At 41.8% G+C, this 17,397-nt stretch overlaps 1 protein-coding gene across 5 annotated transcripts; it reads left to right on the top strand.

Moving 5' to 3' along the window:
- Positions 1-225: 225 nt before the first annotated feature.
- CLTA (clathrin light chain A) lies at positions 226-16,273 on the top strand. 5 transcript variants are annotated; one of them, XM_052778608.1, is made up of 7 exons: positions 239-506; positions 8,914-8,951; positions 10,830-10,947; positions 11,928-12,039; positions 13,460-13,513; positions 14,760-14,795; positions 15,829-16,273. In XM_052778608.1, the coding sequence occupies exons 1-7, from the start codon at positions 296-298 to the stop codon at positions 15,998-16,000; spliced, it is 741 nt and encodes a 246-aa protein (XP_052634568.1). In that variant the 5' UTR covers positions 239-295; the 3' UTR covers positions 16,001-16,273. The 5 variants fall into 5 exon arrangements, with proteins under 5 accessions (XP_052634569.1, XP_052634570.1, XP_052634568.1 ...); XM_052778612.1 differs by lacking the exon at positions 239-506 and adding an exon at positions 669-822; XM_052778609.1 differs by lacking the exon at positions 14,760-14,795 and having other exon boundaries at positions 226-506.
- The last annotated feature ends 1,124 nt before the right edge of the window (positions 16,274-17,397 follow it).

Raw genomic sequence — 17,397 nt, forward strand, 5'->3', positions numbered from 1 at the left:
TCCCACTCCCCACCGCACTCTTGGCGCTGGTGGGCTCGAGGCCAAGGCATCACGCGGAAAGTCCCGTTAGCCCCGCCGCCAACGCTCGCTGACTGGCTGTACCGCTGGGCGGTGCTCGACTCTCATTGGCATAGGCCGGGCGCCCTCCCCTTCCGCGCTGTTTTCTTGCGTAGGCGCAGGTGCGGAAGTTGCAGCTGCTCGCGACCCGGTGCCGCCGCCGCCGCCGCCGCCGCCGCCGCCGCCGCCGCCGCCGCCGCCGCCGCCGCCGCCGCCGCCGCCGCCGCTTCCCGTCCCCATGGCCGACCTGGAGCTCTTCGGTAGTCAGCAGCAGCCGATGGCGGCCGTCGATAACGGGGCGCTGGACGGCGCCGAGGAGGATCCTGCCGCCGCTTTCCTGGCGCAGCAGGAGAACGAGATCGCGGGCATCGAGAACGACGAGGGCTACAGCATCCTGGACAGCGGCGAGGTGCCGTCGGCGCTGCAGGTTCCGGAGGGCCCCGACTCGGGTACGCGCGGAGGGGTGGCGGGCCACGCTCCGCCGCCCCTCCCCGGGCGGGGGGGCCCCGTGAGGGGAGGCGCGGCGCCCGGCGGGTGGGGCGGGGAGGAGAGCGGTCTCGGCCTGGTGGGGCTTCGCAGCTTCCCTTCTCCCTCGGAGGCCCCGTGGCCGGGAGGTGGCAGTGCCGGTGGGGCCCCCGCCTCGGCTTTCTGCCCGGAGCACATGCCGCCTGCGACCCGGGCCTGCCTGCCCGGGGATGGTCCCGGGATCAGGTCCGGGCCGTGCAGGCATGCTGCCTTGGTCGTCCTGGGTATGTTCTGCCTCGTGTAGGTTATCTCTCTGCTCCCTCAGATGGGGTGGTGTTTATATCTCCTAAAGACGTCTGGGTGCCCAGGCTTGCTGAAGCATAGCCTGTCGAGAACACTGCTGAGTAACACTGATGCCTTCTAATCCAGGAGCCAGCCTGAAACGAAGATCCACTGAAACCAGAATAAGACAGTATGTTGTGTCCTGCCACTTGTGTTTCTGTCTTCAGCGGCAGTGATCCTAGTCTTAAAGTATGCTAGCAGTTGAGCTGATGTTTACTTTTACTAAGCCTCTAGCCTTTGTTCCTTGGTAACCTTTGTACTGAATGTGAGAAAACTGACACTGCAGAACCCCCTGTTAGATTCAGAGGAGGGTGGCTATGTATGTTGGGAACTGGAGTTTAGTGTGTTTTCAGTTAGTCTAACAGTAGCTAAAGCAGCTCTGAATGAACGCTTCTGATTACAAAAGGTGTAGGGTTTTTAGTGGAAGTCTAAGTGGAAAGGAGTTGTGAATGTAGGATGGTGCTGCACTTAACTGAAGTTTCAATGCTCTTGGAAGACTTTACTTGTACTTGTCACTGGGTCCATAGGAACATATTTGCTCTCATGTGATATTCCTTTGTCACTTCAGGAAGATGCCACTCTTCTTCAGACTAAGTTGAATAACTTTGCTCCCCAGTTCAGTCTTGGAACATCTTTAGAATTGTCTTCACTATGTAACTTGATTTCTGAAATTACTGGCATATCTTATGTATGAGCGCGCAGGGTCATAGTATCTCTTGGAATAAAGCCAAACTAGATAAACTGAGTAATGGAGACCTGCTGCTTCCAGTGCTTATTTAGTGGTAGTGCAGCCCTTAGAGTTAGCTCATTCATGAAGTTCAAAACATACAGAATACATACTTCCTGTAAAAAGGGTGTTTACAGGGGAGTAACTTGCTCAGGCACTAGAAATGAGGATAATCATTATCAGAACACTGTCCTGTTTTTCATATCAGACATAACTTGACTTCCGTATTCTATGTATAGTGCAGAAACAGACACAGTGGACACTTCCCCTCTTACTTTCTGAAGCCTCAGACAAGCATTATGCCTTATATGGTCTTTACATTCCAAACAGACTCTGGAACATTAAAATAGCTCTTTGAGGATTAATTTCTTTGGAGAAAGTTCTGACATCGGCCTTTCTCACAAGCTGCTGGACCAACTAGATCTGTACCATCTCTACATGCATGCAATGTGGCTGTTGCAGAGTGATTCCTTGTCAAAAAGTCAACTTGTTAAATACTTTTGGATTGGCTTGATATGTAAAAGTAGTTCTTCAGCTGCTTTTCAAGAGTTTTTTTCTCAAGACACATAAGTTGACTTATCATGGAATGCAAAACTGTTATTGGAGAATTTTCTCTAGAAGGAAGGTCATAAAATAATGAATATGGTAATATGATCTAAGGATCTGGGAAGTCTAGAAGTGATCTGTATGTCATCTGCCTTGCTTGTATGCACCGGGATTGCATTTATTCTCTGGCCTGTTAAATAGGTGTAGCAGGTTGTGCTGGTGGACTTCTGGTAGTCCCATTTTTTAGCAAAACATCCATTTGTTGACTGTTGGTGCCTGTACTTGCTCCCTCCTTGTTAAAAAGTGCAGACTGCAGCAGTGCAAAATGTAGTGGTTCAGGCATGATGACAAATGATCTAATGACTTCTGTTGCCATTTCTGTTTAAGATTTCTTATCTCATTGGTATCCTAACAAATAGCAGACAGCTCTAGTCCATATTAGTTCATTAAACTGTTATGTAATTCTGTTAATTATGTAATTATGTTAAATAGGTGGATGCAAATTTATTCTTGAAATAATACAAATTCTTATGTAAATCTGTAAGCATTGTGATCAGGGATTTGTGGATTTACTTTTTTTAACTGTAACCTTTTTGAACTCCTTATTTACAGGTCTGTTGGATAAGTTTTCTTTCTAAACTCTGGGCCAAAAGTCATAACTCAGGTAGCTCTCAACTGAAGTTTGAGGATCTTAACTTCAAATACTGTGAGAGGGAGTCACCAAGTTCCTGAAATACATTTGTAAGAAATATGGTGTCTCACACAACAAAGAGTTTTTAAATTGCAGCCTCTTAAAAAAAAGATTAGACAAATACATGGACAGTAGTGAACTTCATGAACTGTTAATATCAATATCAAAAAACTGATATTAGTGTATATTTCTGTTAATTGTAGTAATGGTGGATACTGGGTGAGTATGGGGGGAATGGCAGAATGTTGCCAAGCTCATGTGTCTCACTCAGGAAACAGGAGGGACTGTATAAATCAAGTAATACAGTGCTGTTGCCTAGTTATTAGTAACTTGGTCTTTTATGAGATTTTGGTGATAAATCAATGCCTGCATTTGTTTACACTCAAATTCTTCAATTATCTCCAGTCTGACTGTATTAGGTCTTCAGGTTATAGCAGTTGACCTGCTGTGTCCTCTGAGCAGGAGAGGGTGAGTTCAGGTTGAAGTGTGTGGCTTCTAGAACCTCTATGTCAATACAAAAACCTTGTGACAGCTTGTCAAGTAGCTTCTTATGGAGAATTACATTCAAAGACAAGCAGTTTTATATGTTAACAATCATGGAAGTACGCACAGATTTAATGTAGGCTGTCTAGTCTCAAACACTGCCTTCACAGTTTCAAGCTCTGTCATTTTTATATGAACTTGAATGAATGAGGTTTCTCCAACTTCTGAAGAGGCTCAGGAGCCTTTCTAGCAATTAAGAAACTTGATTGCGCTTGGTAGTTTGTCCATAAACCACATTTAATAGCCTTTCAGGGACTGATTATCAATTCATTTGAAAATGATTTAGGAAAGAATTGTTTTCTTCCTGTCTACTCTAGTTAGCACCACAGACAAAAAGAATTAACTTGTTTGTGACTGATATTTTTTCTTAATCATTTGAATGGCCATGGTTCTGGGTTTTGCTATGAAATCAGTATCTTGAGGCTTCAGAGCACCGTAAGGTAGCACTGAGAAAGGTATAATAAAGGGATGGTATCTGTTTAACTTGTATTTGCTGTCTTGTGGTGGTATTGCATTATTATAAAGCTCATGGCAGAAAAAACTATTTTTCTGTTTACAAGAGAATACTATATCTATTGGGAAATTACAGAAGCTTTTATGGCACAGCATTATTGCAGAGAGAGGAAGATGTGCTCTAGTACTAGCCTATTTAATATATTAAAAATAAGGGAATTCTAATGAGTTTTGGTATGACAGCAGGTTAGAACTAAAACACAGGAAAGAAGCACTCTTCCTGACCTGCTTGCCTTTATTTTGCACACAGGTGTGAGAATGAGTTATAGCTAGAAAACCTATTTCTGCCTCAGTTTCTTGCATAACTATCTAAACAAAAACTTTGGAGGAGATTTCTTCTTTCTCATCCTCTTATGGATGAGACATAGGTGAAGTGGAAGCATGATCTGTGCCCAAGGGAAAAAGGATAGGAAACTAGGCCTCGAGCGATGAAGTTACTTAACCTTATGCCAGAATATATTAAACTTGGTTATGTTCTTCTGTTGCTTTAACTATTGCTACAAGTTCACTCAAAGTAGCAATGAAGAAGTAGACTACTTATTATTTAAAAGAGATGTTGAAAGTAGGTCATAAAAGTACTTTTATGAATGGTCATATTGAAGTTCATTTCTCCATTTCTCCTGCATGAGGATATTGTCCAAAGCATAGCTGGGTAGGAAGACCTGAGGAGAAACTAATCCATGTGTTAAGAAACTGTTGGACCTGTGTTAGAAGAGCTACCTTTGCATAAAGAGCTCCCTCTGACTGTTCTGATAGCTGTTGTCTTTTGCATTGAGGTGAGACTTTCAGAGAGGCTAGTGAACAAGGCTAAGCAAACTTCCTTTTATGCCAAGTAGTACTGAGTCTAGTATTAATGCAGGTAGTTGCCCTGAGAGTAGTTGATCATCATTGTGATATGCCTCTGAAGCTATATGTTGACTTGTAGGACTGAAGTGACAAAACTGTTGTATTTATCTTCAAGCTACCCAGCCCTTTCTTTTGTAAGCTGTAGTATATGTGGAGGGCACTGATTCTAGCTGTCTGTTTCTGCCAAGCTTGGCTGTTGTTTCTCTCCTGTGAATGCAAGGTAGCTGATAAGGCTTATCCTCTCTGAACCCTTCCAGACTCTAAAAACTATATGGGTTGCTGTGTGGAAGTTCATTATTACTTATTGTCAGGTTGTGTTACAGAAATGTAGATGTTTGGATGTCGTCTTTGCAACAGTATCCTTAGAAATAAAGCTTTACCTTAAGTTCAGAAGCAAACACCAAGGAATATGGATCATTACTAACTAGAATAGTTCTAAATGTGCAATGTTAACTTCAGGACCTTCAAGGTGCAACACTGTGACAGAATTGGACGGACTCTGAAGCCAGTAGAGAGCTCTTATTGTTCGTGGCCAATAAAAACATGATGATAGATAGCAGTAACAGTATTTAGGCTTTTTCTGTGGGAAGTTGGGCATTAAATTACATGTTTCTGTGGACAAAGAAATCTGATACACAACTAGCATTGATTACTGATATGAAGGCTGGCAAGCAGATAGTTTTTCTAGACTTTGTACTGAATTACACAAACACTGAGACTGGAGAGCTGAAATGAAAGAATGTTTGACTATTGGTCTTGTTCTGGTTAGCATACTTCCTTCCATATGACAGCATACTGGTACAGTGCCATTTCCTCTTCTGCTTGCAATATGCTCAGTCAGCATGCTGACTGCATCTTAAACACAGTTCCAGGGAGCTCAAAACAGATGGGAAGTTTCTTTTAACATCTTTAATGCTTCTGATGTGGGTGCCCTCTGGAAACACCTATCTCTGTGCCAGTTAGTGGCTGTTTCTATGCAGAAGAAAAGCAGCCCTAAGACAAACACATCTCTTTTATCTTGGCTGCAGCCCTCAGCAATGGTGTTGTTCCTTTTACCTCAGCAGACTATCAGCCCGAGTAGTGGAGACCTTAATGAATGTTTTTTGGTGTAACAAGAAAACTTAATCATATTATCACAGTTCTTGGAAGAATCTTCAAGACTTACTAGCCCTCTCACCTAGGTGGTAAGTCAGTGCTACCCAAGGAGTCTCTCTCATGAAACAACTGCCTTCCACCTTCCTGGAGGTGAAAACTACATATATTTAAAGGCTAGCCTCTCTTGGGTGTTCTAGCAATAAACTTATGTCTGCAGTTTGATTGTCTGAGTGTGTGAATTGCTCTCTGCTCTTCCAAGGTAAGCAGAGTGGGCAGCTGGCTTATTCAAGCTGTTAATGTCAATACGAGTTATAGTCCCTGGCTTCGCTTTAATTCCAGCCCTGTCAAAAGAAGGTGAACAGCTGCAGCATGCGTCTGTGGTGCAGATGGGCTTAAATTGAAGGACAGTGAAGTGTAGGCATGTTTTCTTTGTGGTCTTTAGTCTCCATAAACCTATTTAGTAGAACTGTTAATTGTAGCTGTAACTGCCCAAGTCAGTATATATGCAGTGATGTCTACAAATCCGCTTTGAGGGAGCATCCAGATTGATGTTAAGTGATGCGCAGGGTAGCTGCTGTGAAGCAGACAGATGCTGTTAGCTTTACGTGCCTCTCAGACCAGTTCTTTTTGGCTCCTGTAACTTGCAGATGAGTAGCAATTAGACAAAGTAGCTACCACCTTTCAGATATAGGAGTCTAGTTATAAAATATGAGGTTCTCATGACTGAAAAGCTAGTTTTTGTTAACTTGAGTCTTCCCCTACTGAAGTGAGTAACTATGTTCTTGGAGACTAGTATCTTCCAACGTAACTACCATGTTTGAGCTGATGACTTTACAGTCCTCTACCTAATACAGTTAATGATTGCTATTCAAGGCTCAGTGATACGGACTTAATACTTGCCTAGTTCCCTGATAAAGGAGTATGAAGAGCTTCCCGTGTGCCATTAACACTGCAAGTGTGAAACTGGGGCATACGTAGCCACGAAGAAATAGGGGATACAGCAGCACAGTGCTCTTAGTTTTAGGTGAATTACCTATATTATTTAAGAAGGTGGTGCAAAATAACTTGATTTTCTGCTTACTATTGGGTGACTTTGGTACAGTATCTTCTTTCATTGAAGAGTGTATTAACATGGTGGAAACACTTCTGTGTGATAAGTTTATCCATGGTGGCATTACGGGTGAGACAAAGGTAGTAACATGCCTTGTTATATAACAGGCAGATGTTACAGATGCCTTGCTGAGATTTAGAAGTTCTGGAAAATCTTGGTATGTTTTGCATAGTCTGGAGATTTAAATAGTTTCACAAACTCAAATGTTTGTCTCACAACTGACATATGTTCCCTATGGCTGTGTTTTAATAAGGTGAAATTTTAGGGTTCTGTGGCAAAGATTCCTAGATGATCCTGTTCCTGAGGCTCTGGGGGAATAAGGCTGCAACTGAAGTGGGAAGCTATCAAACATGTCATTGCAGAAAGTAGCAGAAAGGTGACTTTGCTAGGAATGTTAGCTATATCTTTTGAGCTGATTAGGAATTAGGAGGTAACCAAACTAGGATAAGAATTACTAAGTGTTGGCTGCAGGATTGTTAATCTTTCAGGTAGAGACTAAAACTGTGAGAGTCACATTTGTTAACTTCTGAACAGTTGTTGAGTAGTCAGCTTCTAAGACAGGGAGGAGAAAGTGGGAGTAACTTTAGAACACTGTCTGTCCCAGGGCCGTGGTATTGCCAAATTTAAGAAGGATAAAATCAGTAATAATTGGCTCGAACGATATAGAGGCATTCCTCACCGAAAACTCCTCACAGCACTACAGTTGAGAGCTAACGTGCACCCCACTAGGGAATTCCTGGCAAGGGGGAGACAGGAGTTGCAAATAAAATCTTGTCGACACTGTCAAGCAGAAAACGAGTCAAGTGCTCATATCATTGGGTACTGCTCCGTGGTGCAAGACGCCAGAATTAAGAGACACAACCAACTGTGTGATTTAATTATAACTGAAGTTAAAAAGAAGGATTGGATTGTATTCCAAGAGCCTATACTAAAGGATTAACAAAATGAAATCTACAAGCCTGATCTTGTATTTGTAAAAGGAGACCAGGTGATGGTTATTGATGTAACAATTCCATACGAAAGTAAACTGTCATCATTGGCGGACGCGGCGGCAGAAAAAGTAAAGAAATACTGCCATCTTAAAAGTCAAATTCAGGAATTGACGAATGCTAAAAATATTAAATTTAAGGGATTCCCTGTGGGAGCACGAGGTAAATGGTATTCTGGCAATTACGAAGTGTTAAAACCATTAGGAATCTCAGATTCCTGACAAGACAAAATTGCACATGTATGTCAAGAAAAGCTTTATTTACTTCTGTTAATATTGTACATATGTTTGCGAGTCATTCGAGATCTATTGTAAGAACTTAATCATCTGTTACTGTTCTGTTTTATATCGGTTTTGCTATATTACTACTTGTTGTTCTTATTGTATTTACTGCTCTGTCTTATATTGCCTTTGCTGTATTACCACTTATTGCTTTGCTGTATTACTACTTAATTCTTTAATAAAACTACCCCTGGTACTCCTGCTCTGTTACCCTGGCACTAGTAAGATCGGGATAGTAAATTGGAACTCGTATTCATGACGTGTCACGCCAACCTAAATTTGGACAAAATACTAATTGGAAATGTCAAAATTTTTACCAATTTGGACCACTTTACCAGATTTGACACAGGTGGACGGGCCACCTTTACTTAACTCAGAAAAGAAACATATATAATTTTTATGTGTTTGTTAAATAGCAGCTTCTCAGCAGTATCAGCTCTGCTGTTTGTGTAGTCTGAAGCATGATCTCATGATGAAGAAATGACCTTATATTACTGGTTCTGCAGAATAATGGCTCACTTGGTTTCTTGTGCCTATCTGGTAAAGTGCAGACATAAGGAGGTGACCCTGCAGGGTATCAAGTAACACTCTTTGCATAACTCCACATTAGATACTCTAGTAAAGCTTTCCATACAATTTACTGAAATCAGTAAATCTGGCTGTTCTGTGTTTTCTCAAATGGCTAAACTACAGTCACTTCTTTACAGGTGCTGTTGATGGAGTGGTTAATGGAGATGTCTATCAGGTAAGACAGAAGTATTCCGTACTTCGAATGTGCTGTTCTACTCTGAGAACTTTACCTTAATCTAGACTAATACTTCCCATTTCTTGTCTCTAATGTACTTTTATCTTATCTCTGAGGAGGAACTTCTGTTCTGGTAGCTTATCTCATAAAGCTGTTAATGCTCTTAATATGCCCCTCCTCTGAACTTAGAGGCAGCTTAAAGCAGCAGTCCATTTTGAATTATGACTTAATAGGACATAACCACTGTAAGCAGACTGACAGGCTCTGTTGTATGACTTAGTGTTGACTTGCCACTGGCTAATAAGCTGAAAGCATCCTCTGACTATCTAGTTTAAAGCCAAGTTTTCTGAATTACTTATTCTTTAAGCATAATTCATGCATCTTGGTTGTCTTACCAGGATTGGTCTTACAAGGAGCTGACTGAAAACATTGTACACTTCTTAGGGATATAAAGTTGCAGGAAGTTAAGCTGCTGGCTAAATAGCTCGATCATAGTATGAAAGCATGTTTGTCAGCCATGGTAATGAAGGAAGGAGGAGATACTTGCTTTATTAGTGTCAGGGAGGAATGAGGCATGAGGCAATCCCTGGGTTGTAACTGAATTTCACACCAGCTTGGTTAAGGCATTGTCATGGCCTGGTATCATATTTGGCTGGATAGCCCTGATTAAATGAATGCTTGGGAAGGGGGCAGCATACGAGCTACTTCTCCATAGAGTTTTAAGTGAACACTGAGCTTTGTGGAGACACAAACAGCTTTCACTGCTGCTAACATTTTTATATCCTCACCATTGCTGTGAGATTGATGGGAAAACGGTGTCTTACTGGCCCTTTGTGCTTCCTTATACAACAGAAGGTAGATGAAATATCTTGATTTTCTGTTGCAATTCTAAGTGACCAGCTGCTTTGGTTGATAGAACTTCATCTTAATAAGGAAGAATAGACTGAATGGGCTATACATAACTGTTGTTTTAGCTACCTGTAACTAGTTTGGCCCTGCAATTGGCCAATTCATTTTGGGTTTGATTGAATGTGAAGCCTGGTGCTGTTGCACCATCCTAGCTCCTTCTCTTTGCATTATTCCTTCATTGAGGGCTACAGGAGGTCCAAAGAGGGGCAAGATGCAGCTGAATCTGTTGTTAGCTGCAATCTGTGTGGTACTGTCAGGAATGGTATTTCTTAGGTCTGTTAATAGTAGGGTGAACCAATAAAAGTTGTTGGACTTGGAGTATCCTCTGTGGCAAATAGCACAATATTCATTAGCTTTGCGAATATGGTGTATTGTCATAGCCTTTTTCATTGCAAGTCTTTAAGCTATTGTATAGTAAAAAGTATGCTAGTACACTGTTTTGATGCTTAAATGTTGAAATACCCCTTGTGTTCTAAGCTGCACGCAGCAATCCAAATTCTGTAATGTCTTTAAAGGACATTGGCTTTTAATATCAGTTCAGTTTGCAAATGTCTCTGAAGTAGACAAATAAGTTACAGAGAACGTTTTAAACTCCTATGCATAAAATGGTAAAAAAAAAAAATTACTTTCACAGCAAATATTTAAGGTGAAATTAACTGGATGTTCTCTAGGGCTACAACTGTATAGTGAGGTGCTAGGCATTGTCTTCTGCCTTCTTAAGGCATAGAGCTCTGGCACAGTTTGACTTCCCAGTCAGCTTGAATTTGTGTTTGATCATTGACTGCTAAGGCAGTCCTGTATTAATTTGCTTCAATCCTGCTGTAGTTTGTGGCAAGACATTTTTCATGTTAATGGTGAAAATGTGTTATGTGCTTAGTTCAAATAGTCTAATTTTATGTAGCTTGCAGGCAGTTACCTGAAATATTCAGTTGTCATGTATAAATGACATTACTGTTCCTTCCCTTTAAGGAGAGTAATGGTCCAATAGACTCCTATGCTGCCATATCCCAAGTAGATCGACTGCAGTCAGAACCGGAGAGTATTCGTAAGTGGAGAGAGGAACAAAAGGAGCGTCTGGAGCAACTTGGTAAGGGGGGTGTTTGTTGCAGTAGTGTTCTTGCTTGTGAGTAACTTAGTGGCAGCTTCTTAAGCAGCAGAATTCTCAACCATGGCTTCTGGCTCTTGGGAATCTAACATGCTTCTTGAGTTTGAGCAGCAAGTCTGGATGAATCTTCCAGTAAGCAGACTTAATACTGGTGTAGGAATTGGCAAGCAAGTGGCTTTCTGAACCTTAAGAGTATTCATGTGGCCTGCCGTTTACTTACAAATAAGCTGACAGAAAATGAACAGCTTTTATCAGTAGAAAAGAGTGAATAAATACTGCGGCCATCAGCACTTTTTTCAAAGGATAAAGATTGCTCATTTTGTAATTGCTGAGGCTGTCTGTCACATGGATCTTAATCTAATAGCTAAATTAAGTAATGTACTAGTAACTAAAATAAATACTGTTGTCAAATGCAGTGATACCTACCTGTGGACAGCTTCTAAGCGCCTACAAACTGGTATGTTTTCCACTTACATTAGGGAGGAGGCTTTGCTTGAAATTGTTAGGACAGAATCTTCTGTACAATGTGATTCTGGATAGAACTGAGCCTGTTGCTCCTCTTCTGGGCTAGTTACAGCAGATACATGTCGAGTACCAGGCTAACTTTGTCTAAGCACAGAGGCTTTACTGAGCTTTGTTCTAGCACTAGCATAGCAAGGTGACTGTTTCTGGTTTTGAACAGTTTGCAGGCCAACAGACTTACTGAATCAGTCTACAAATGCCTACCCTAAACTGAAGTGGACTGTCCCAGTTATGCAGCACAGGCATTCTGTTTAGCTAATCCTCTGAATGTTCATGGTATTGAAGAGCTCTCATGGCCTAAATCAGGAAAGCTCCTAACCCTTATCTGAGTAGATCAAGCAACTGTCTTGCACTAGAGTGCACCCTGAGCCATCAGCTGAAATGTTAGCAAGATCCAGCTGCAATAAACATGACTGACAGATCAATTCTTAAATCTTCAGATGCCAACTCACGGAAGCAGGAAGCAGAATGGAAGGAGAAAGCAATAAAGGAGTTGGAGGAGTGGTATGCAAGGCAAGATGAAAAGCTCCAGAAAACAAAAGTCAGCAACAGGTAAGGTTTCTCCAACCATCTGAAGAGTTGTGGTACTGGATATGAAAGTAATGGGGGAGGGAGGTTAGAATATTTCTAGTGTGTCCTAAGGCACTAGTCTTTCAGATCATTAGAGTAACCTCTCCTACTAAGAAATAGGTCTCCAGTGGTAGACTATCTTTTTAAGGTTTTTTAGAATCTGGATTAAATGTCCAAGAATAGGAACAGAAAGCATTAAGATAATGAACCAGAATTGCTGAAGATTCCTTGAGACATGAAGTTTGAATGTGGCCAGAAGAAGTTTTAATCTGCCCACTTGTTTGCATGCTTCTAGCTGCACAGGTCTTCAGTGACTGTAATTACCTACCTTGAGACTAGCAATCTTACTTGCTATCTTTGGAACACATGGAAGTGGCCTTCTAGTTAGTCTTTGCTAAAAGTTATTTCATTAGATATCTTAAAAACTTTGGCTGCTGCTTTTGGAAGTGTTTGAGAAATAACCTGGCTCAGTTCTGCTAGAGAAGAACTAAATGATGACTTGTGTCTATGTTGGGTTTGAATTGACTGATTATGGGCCCTGGGGCAGAAACTAATGACTGGGCTGCTGGTTTAGTAAGCTCTTACACTTTCTTAGAGGTTCCCTTTGGAATTTTGACTACAAGCTACATAAAGGTAAATGTGATACTACTGACTTAATACCACTTCGATCTCTACTTCTGACCTAAGGTTGCCAGTGTTAATTCTGTCCAGGCAATCGTCAGGGCTGCTTTATACTTTGGAAACCCACAGACTTCGAGATGAGTTATTTTTTTGAAACACCAGTTTTCTTATCAAAATGGCCAGCAGGTTTGTCTTGAGTAAGTAGAGTCCTAGGTAGACTCTACTTCTTAGTAAAGGAAGAAAGGAGCCTATACTTCCTACAGAATTACAGATTTGACACTTCCTTTACTGAGGTACAGTCTTTTGGTTGGGCCAAGAAAGGGAAACAGGATTGGCACTCTTCTAGTTGGTGGCCAGAGCTCATGATAAACCCCATAGCTTTTTATTGTGGCCAGTGTTTGAGTGCAGGGTATGCATTCTGGAGCAGGGTCCATTTAACAATGTTGCGCAGAAGGAGTGTTTGGCATTCTCATCAGCCTGGTGAGATCTCTCCTAATGGTAGTTTCTGTCCACTGGAAGTAGCCTAATGCTAACACTGGGACTCCAGTCCTAAACTAGCTGGTCCCAACTTCTAGGATGCAGCAGAGCTTTTGTGTTGCCCCTCTGAGGCAATGGCTTAATTGATACATTCCATGTGGTAGCTGCTTTCCTGTTACAGTAAGCCTAGGTGATACAAGGCTAATGTGCTTGTTAAAACTGCCTTCAGCTGTGTTCCGTACTTCTCATCCTTATCTCTTTTCTTCTGCCTGCTTGCCTGCCTGTTGGACTACTTGCTACCTAGGGTGGCAGATGAAGCTTTCTACAAACAACCCTTCGCTGATGTGATTGGTTATGTGTATGTTGCTTAACTACTAATTCTTATTGCTAGTCAACTAGGTAATGAGGAGGATCAGAAATAGTGCTGAATGCCTGAAGGTAACTTCTGAATATTTCAGGGCAGTATAAGCTAATAAAAGTAAATAGCCTTTACTTTTTAGACTGACTCTGATCTGCAGTATTAAGTACAGTTTTCCTGTAAGGATCCCATACACTGCACAACATCCAGCACTTTCAGATTAAGTCATATAGTATACATAGCACTAGAATTTTGGTAATGACTCCAGTAGCCTTTAGGTGTAGGGGTTTACAGTTGTTTTCAGGCCAGTGAACACTGCTTAGCAAGATGCTTTGCTGGGTATGTGGGTTAGCGTCTGCAGTCTTACATGGGTGCTGTATTTAGTCCTAGTCGCTTCCACAGAGAAGCACAATGTCTAACTCTGCATTCTCTGTAGTATGCATTGAGCTCCTGATTGGTGCTCATTTGCCTACACAATCAGAAAAATATTGAAGCAATGTTTGCACAAAAAGCTCCACAAGCCAAGGAAGGTAGAAGGGAATCACCTGCCATAAAACAGGGTAGAAGACGTGTGTGCATATAGAAGTAGGATGCTGTTAGATGAAAAGTACAAGAGGGTGGTATTGGAAAATCAGCATTAGCTGCTGGGAGAACATTTAGGAGCAGCTCTGTGTAGACATTTTGCCAGCCTAATAGATCAATGAGAATATAGCCATGACTTTCAAGCCCCAAAGAGTATGCTAGTTTCTGTGGGGTGGAAGGATTGCAGTGTTCATTGGCTTGTTCTTGTATCTTAATTCCTTTCCTTAATTTGTAGACTTGAATTGAATGTGGCCATGTCACATATTCTAAGGTGACAGCTTTAGAAGATGTATTGGTGAGCCATGGTGTGGCTTTGAGTGCATTAATATTGAAGGTCCAGTGTGGAATTTTACCTAACTGTAGATGGATGTAAACAAAGACTTGTGAAATGATGGATTTACAGGTGGTGGTTGACTTTTCTGAAGTCTTTTGGAGTTGATTTTGATAGACTTTTTTTTTTCAAATAAAACCCTTATTTTCATATATCCAATGCAAATGTGCAGTTTAAGTGCTGCAGAATGAAATTGGCAGCCTGTTTCCTGAATGTAGGCTAAGCTACTAGTGCATGCTCAGCCAGCTGATCATCTGCATTAAACTCATTCTCATTTTCTGTATCTGACTTAAACTTTCTCTCCTTGTCTCTTTTCTTCTCTTCACCTTTAAGCACAAACATAAATCATCCTTGCTACAGCCTAGAACAGTTAAGTAAAAAAATCTTCACTGCCCCTTAAAAGCGTCATGTCACATAAGTAGCAGTGTTGTAGTGACCCTTGTCTTCAGTGGTGTCTGTAACCTTACCATCCCTGTGAACAGTGCTGAACCCTCATGGGACAGTCATTTTCACTGCTTTTTCTGTACTGCTTGTTGGAGTAGATGGATTTGGTTTGATCTCTTTATGCTTACTGCTCTTGCACTCACGCAGCTCCCAGAGTCCCACAGTTCATGTAAACCAGATGCTGCAGTGTTATCCCTCTATTAAAGCAATGCTGTTGGCAGCATAGCAAGGCCAAAATGATACAGCCGGGAAGCCACTGGCACTAACTTGTACATCATATACAAAGCCTCCTTAGAGTCTCCTCAGGGGAGAGCAGGGGAAATGTGTTTATCCTGTGAGCTGACCTCAAACAAGTCATCTCCTCTGCCAAGACATGCTTTAGTCTATAGCACCCACAAGCATGTTATTAATGACTTAAATTCCTTTTGATTCATGCTGCTTCACTACTGCATTGGAAATCATCAGCAGATAGTTTTATGATGGCCTGTAGGCCTTGGGGCTGATTTAAATCCTCAAATGGAATCTGTTTTAAGACATGCTTGCAGGGAGTTGTAAATTTCCAGTTGGCAAGTGTCCAACAGAAGCCATCAAGTGGCAGAGGCTAGTTAAGACTTGGGCATTTCTCCATAAATAAAATGCCTATGTAGGAGTATTTGACTTCCTGGAAGTTTGTGTGGCGACTCCTTAGGCAAAGACTCAATAACTATTCTTAAAACCAAACACCTGTATTCCAACATTTTACACAGCAATCCTCTACACTGCTTGTGCATAGCATACTACTGCAACCTACTTTCATCTCCAGGGTTGGGGCAGTGGGAGCTTAAGTAGCCATAATGTTCACAAGCAGCTGTCAAGTCACGTTTCTTATGAAACATGCTGAAAGAAACTGCATCCTGTAAGAGGGAAGAAGTGCCTTATATGTTGGGCATTAACGCAAGGTGCATTGCATTGCTTTTAGGGCAGCTGAAGAAGCCTTTGTGAATGATGCAGAAGACATTTTTCCAGGCACTGAGTGGGAACGTGTGGCTCAGCTCTGTGACTTTAATCCCAAGTCTAGTAAGCAGGCAAAAGATGTGTCCCGCATGCGTTCAGTTCTCATCTCACTCAAGCAGGCTCCTCTGGTTCGCTGAAGGAGAGCGCAGTGGAAACACTACAAATGCAATATCTTAACCTTACTCAGAGAAGCTATGTTTGCAGTAATTGGATTAATTGTTTCAATGTTTTTTTTGGACCAAACCTCATGATACATCTAGAGCTGATCATTGTTTGATTGCATGTTCTTTCTCATGTTTCCTTTCTGTGTCTGAAATGGGAGAACCTCCAAAACTGTAGTCTCTGTGCTATTGTGCACTGAGATGTCACTTCCCACATTACTGATATTAAAGATCTGTTGAACAGAAAAATGTGTTGACTTTGGATTAATTAAGAAGGTCTCCTTCTCCCTTTTGACAAGGGGTGTTTGAATTCAGTGTGAGCAAACATTTCTCTTAATTGCTAATGATTTCACCTTGCTGGTGACTGACCAGCCAGCAATGTTCCTGGTCTCTTGAAAGGCTGTCCTGCTTGTCTCTATAAGCTCTTGAGACCTTTAGTTTAAAAACTGCTTCCCTATCCAATTTATCACACAAGACAGAAGCTCTAGGAAACTGGAGCAGCAGGCTTAAGGAGCTTACCTCACTTCCAGTGGAACTGAGGACACTGCCTTCTGAAGGTAAGCAGTTCTCTGGTTTTCTGCTGTCACTCCAGCTGCAGATCTTAGGCTAGAAATACATTACAGGGCACTGAGTAGTTAAAGCCTTTGATATTCTACTGCATATTCTATTTGCCATGTAGTCAACGCTGGCTTCATATGCAAAGTCCTGTTGTGCAGAGGCTGTTTGGTGTGTTTGATCTGCGTCCTTGTCCTTACTGAGTCTTGCAGATGCTTTCTTCCACCAGGGTGGTGGACTGGACATTTGGAAAGAAGGGAAGACTTGCTCTTACTGCTGCTCATCTTCTGGGTTGGAGCTCTGTCTGCCAAGGTGGTTGAATTTGAAACAAACTGATCCAGAAAATCTCTGTTCTGCTGCTTCCTTGGCTCTCTAATCTCACCCAGCATTCACAGGGGCTGTATTCTAGCCTTGCTTTGGTAAGACCTTAACTGTCTGTCTTGTAAGAATGGTCTGTTCAGTCTCATACATTATTTCACCATTTTATCAAAGATACAGTAGCTTAACTAGTGTGTAGCAGAATTGCTTTAATACCTTTTGTGTACAAGCTGGAAGGTTAGTCCAAGCAGCTTGAAGAGGGCTGCAGGTGCAGATTAAAACTTACTAATGGTCATGGAGTTGTTGCACAGCAACTGTCTTACTAGCAGCTGTGTCCCTTTGGTGAATAAGATACTGAACAAATGGTTGCCAGTTGGGCTTCAATAGTTAAGGTGTACCTTACTGTTGCCTGTAGTGACTGGAGCTATTCCAATGTTTGCAAGTGTATTCACAAGCTACTGATAAGTGGTGATGAAAATGATAGTAGACGACAGGTCTGG

The sequence above is a fragment of the Harpia harpyja genome, chromosome Z (genome assembly GCF_026419915.1).
Source record: "Harpia harpyja isolate bHarHar1 chromosome Z, bHarHar1 primary haplotype, whole genome shotgun sequence".
Lineage (NCBI taxonomy): Eukaryota > Metazoa > Chordata > Aves > Accipitriformes > Accipitridae > Harpia > Harpia harpyja.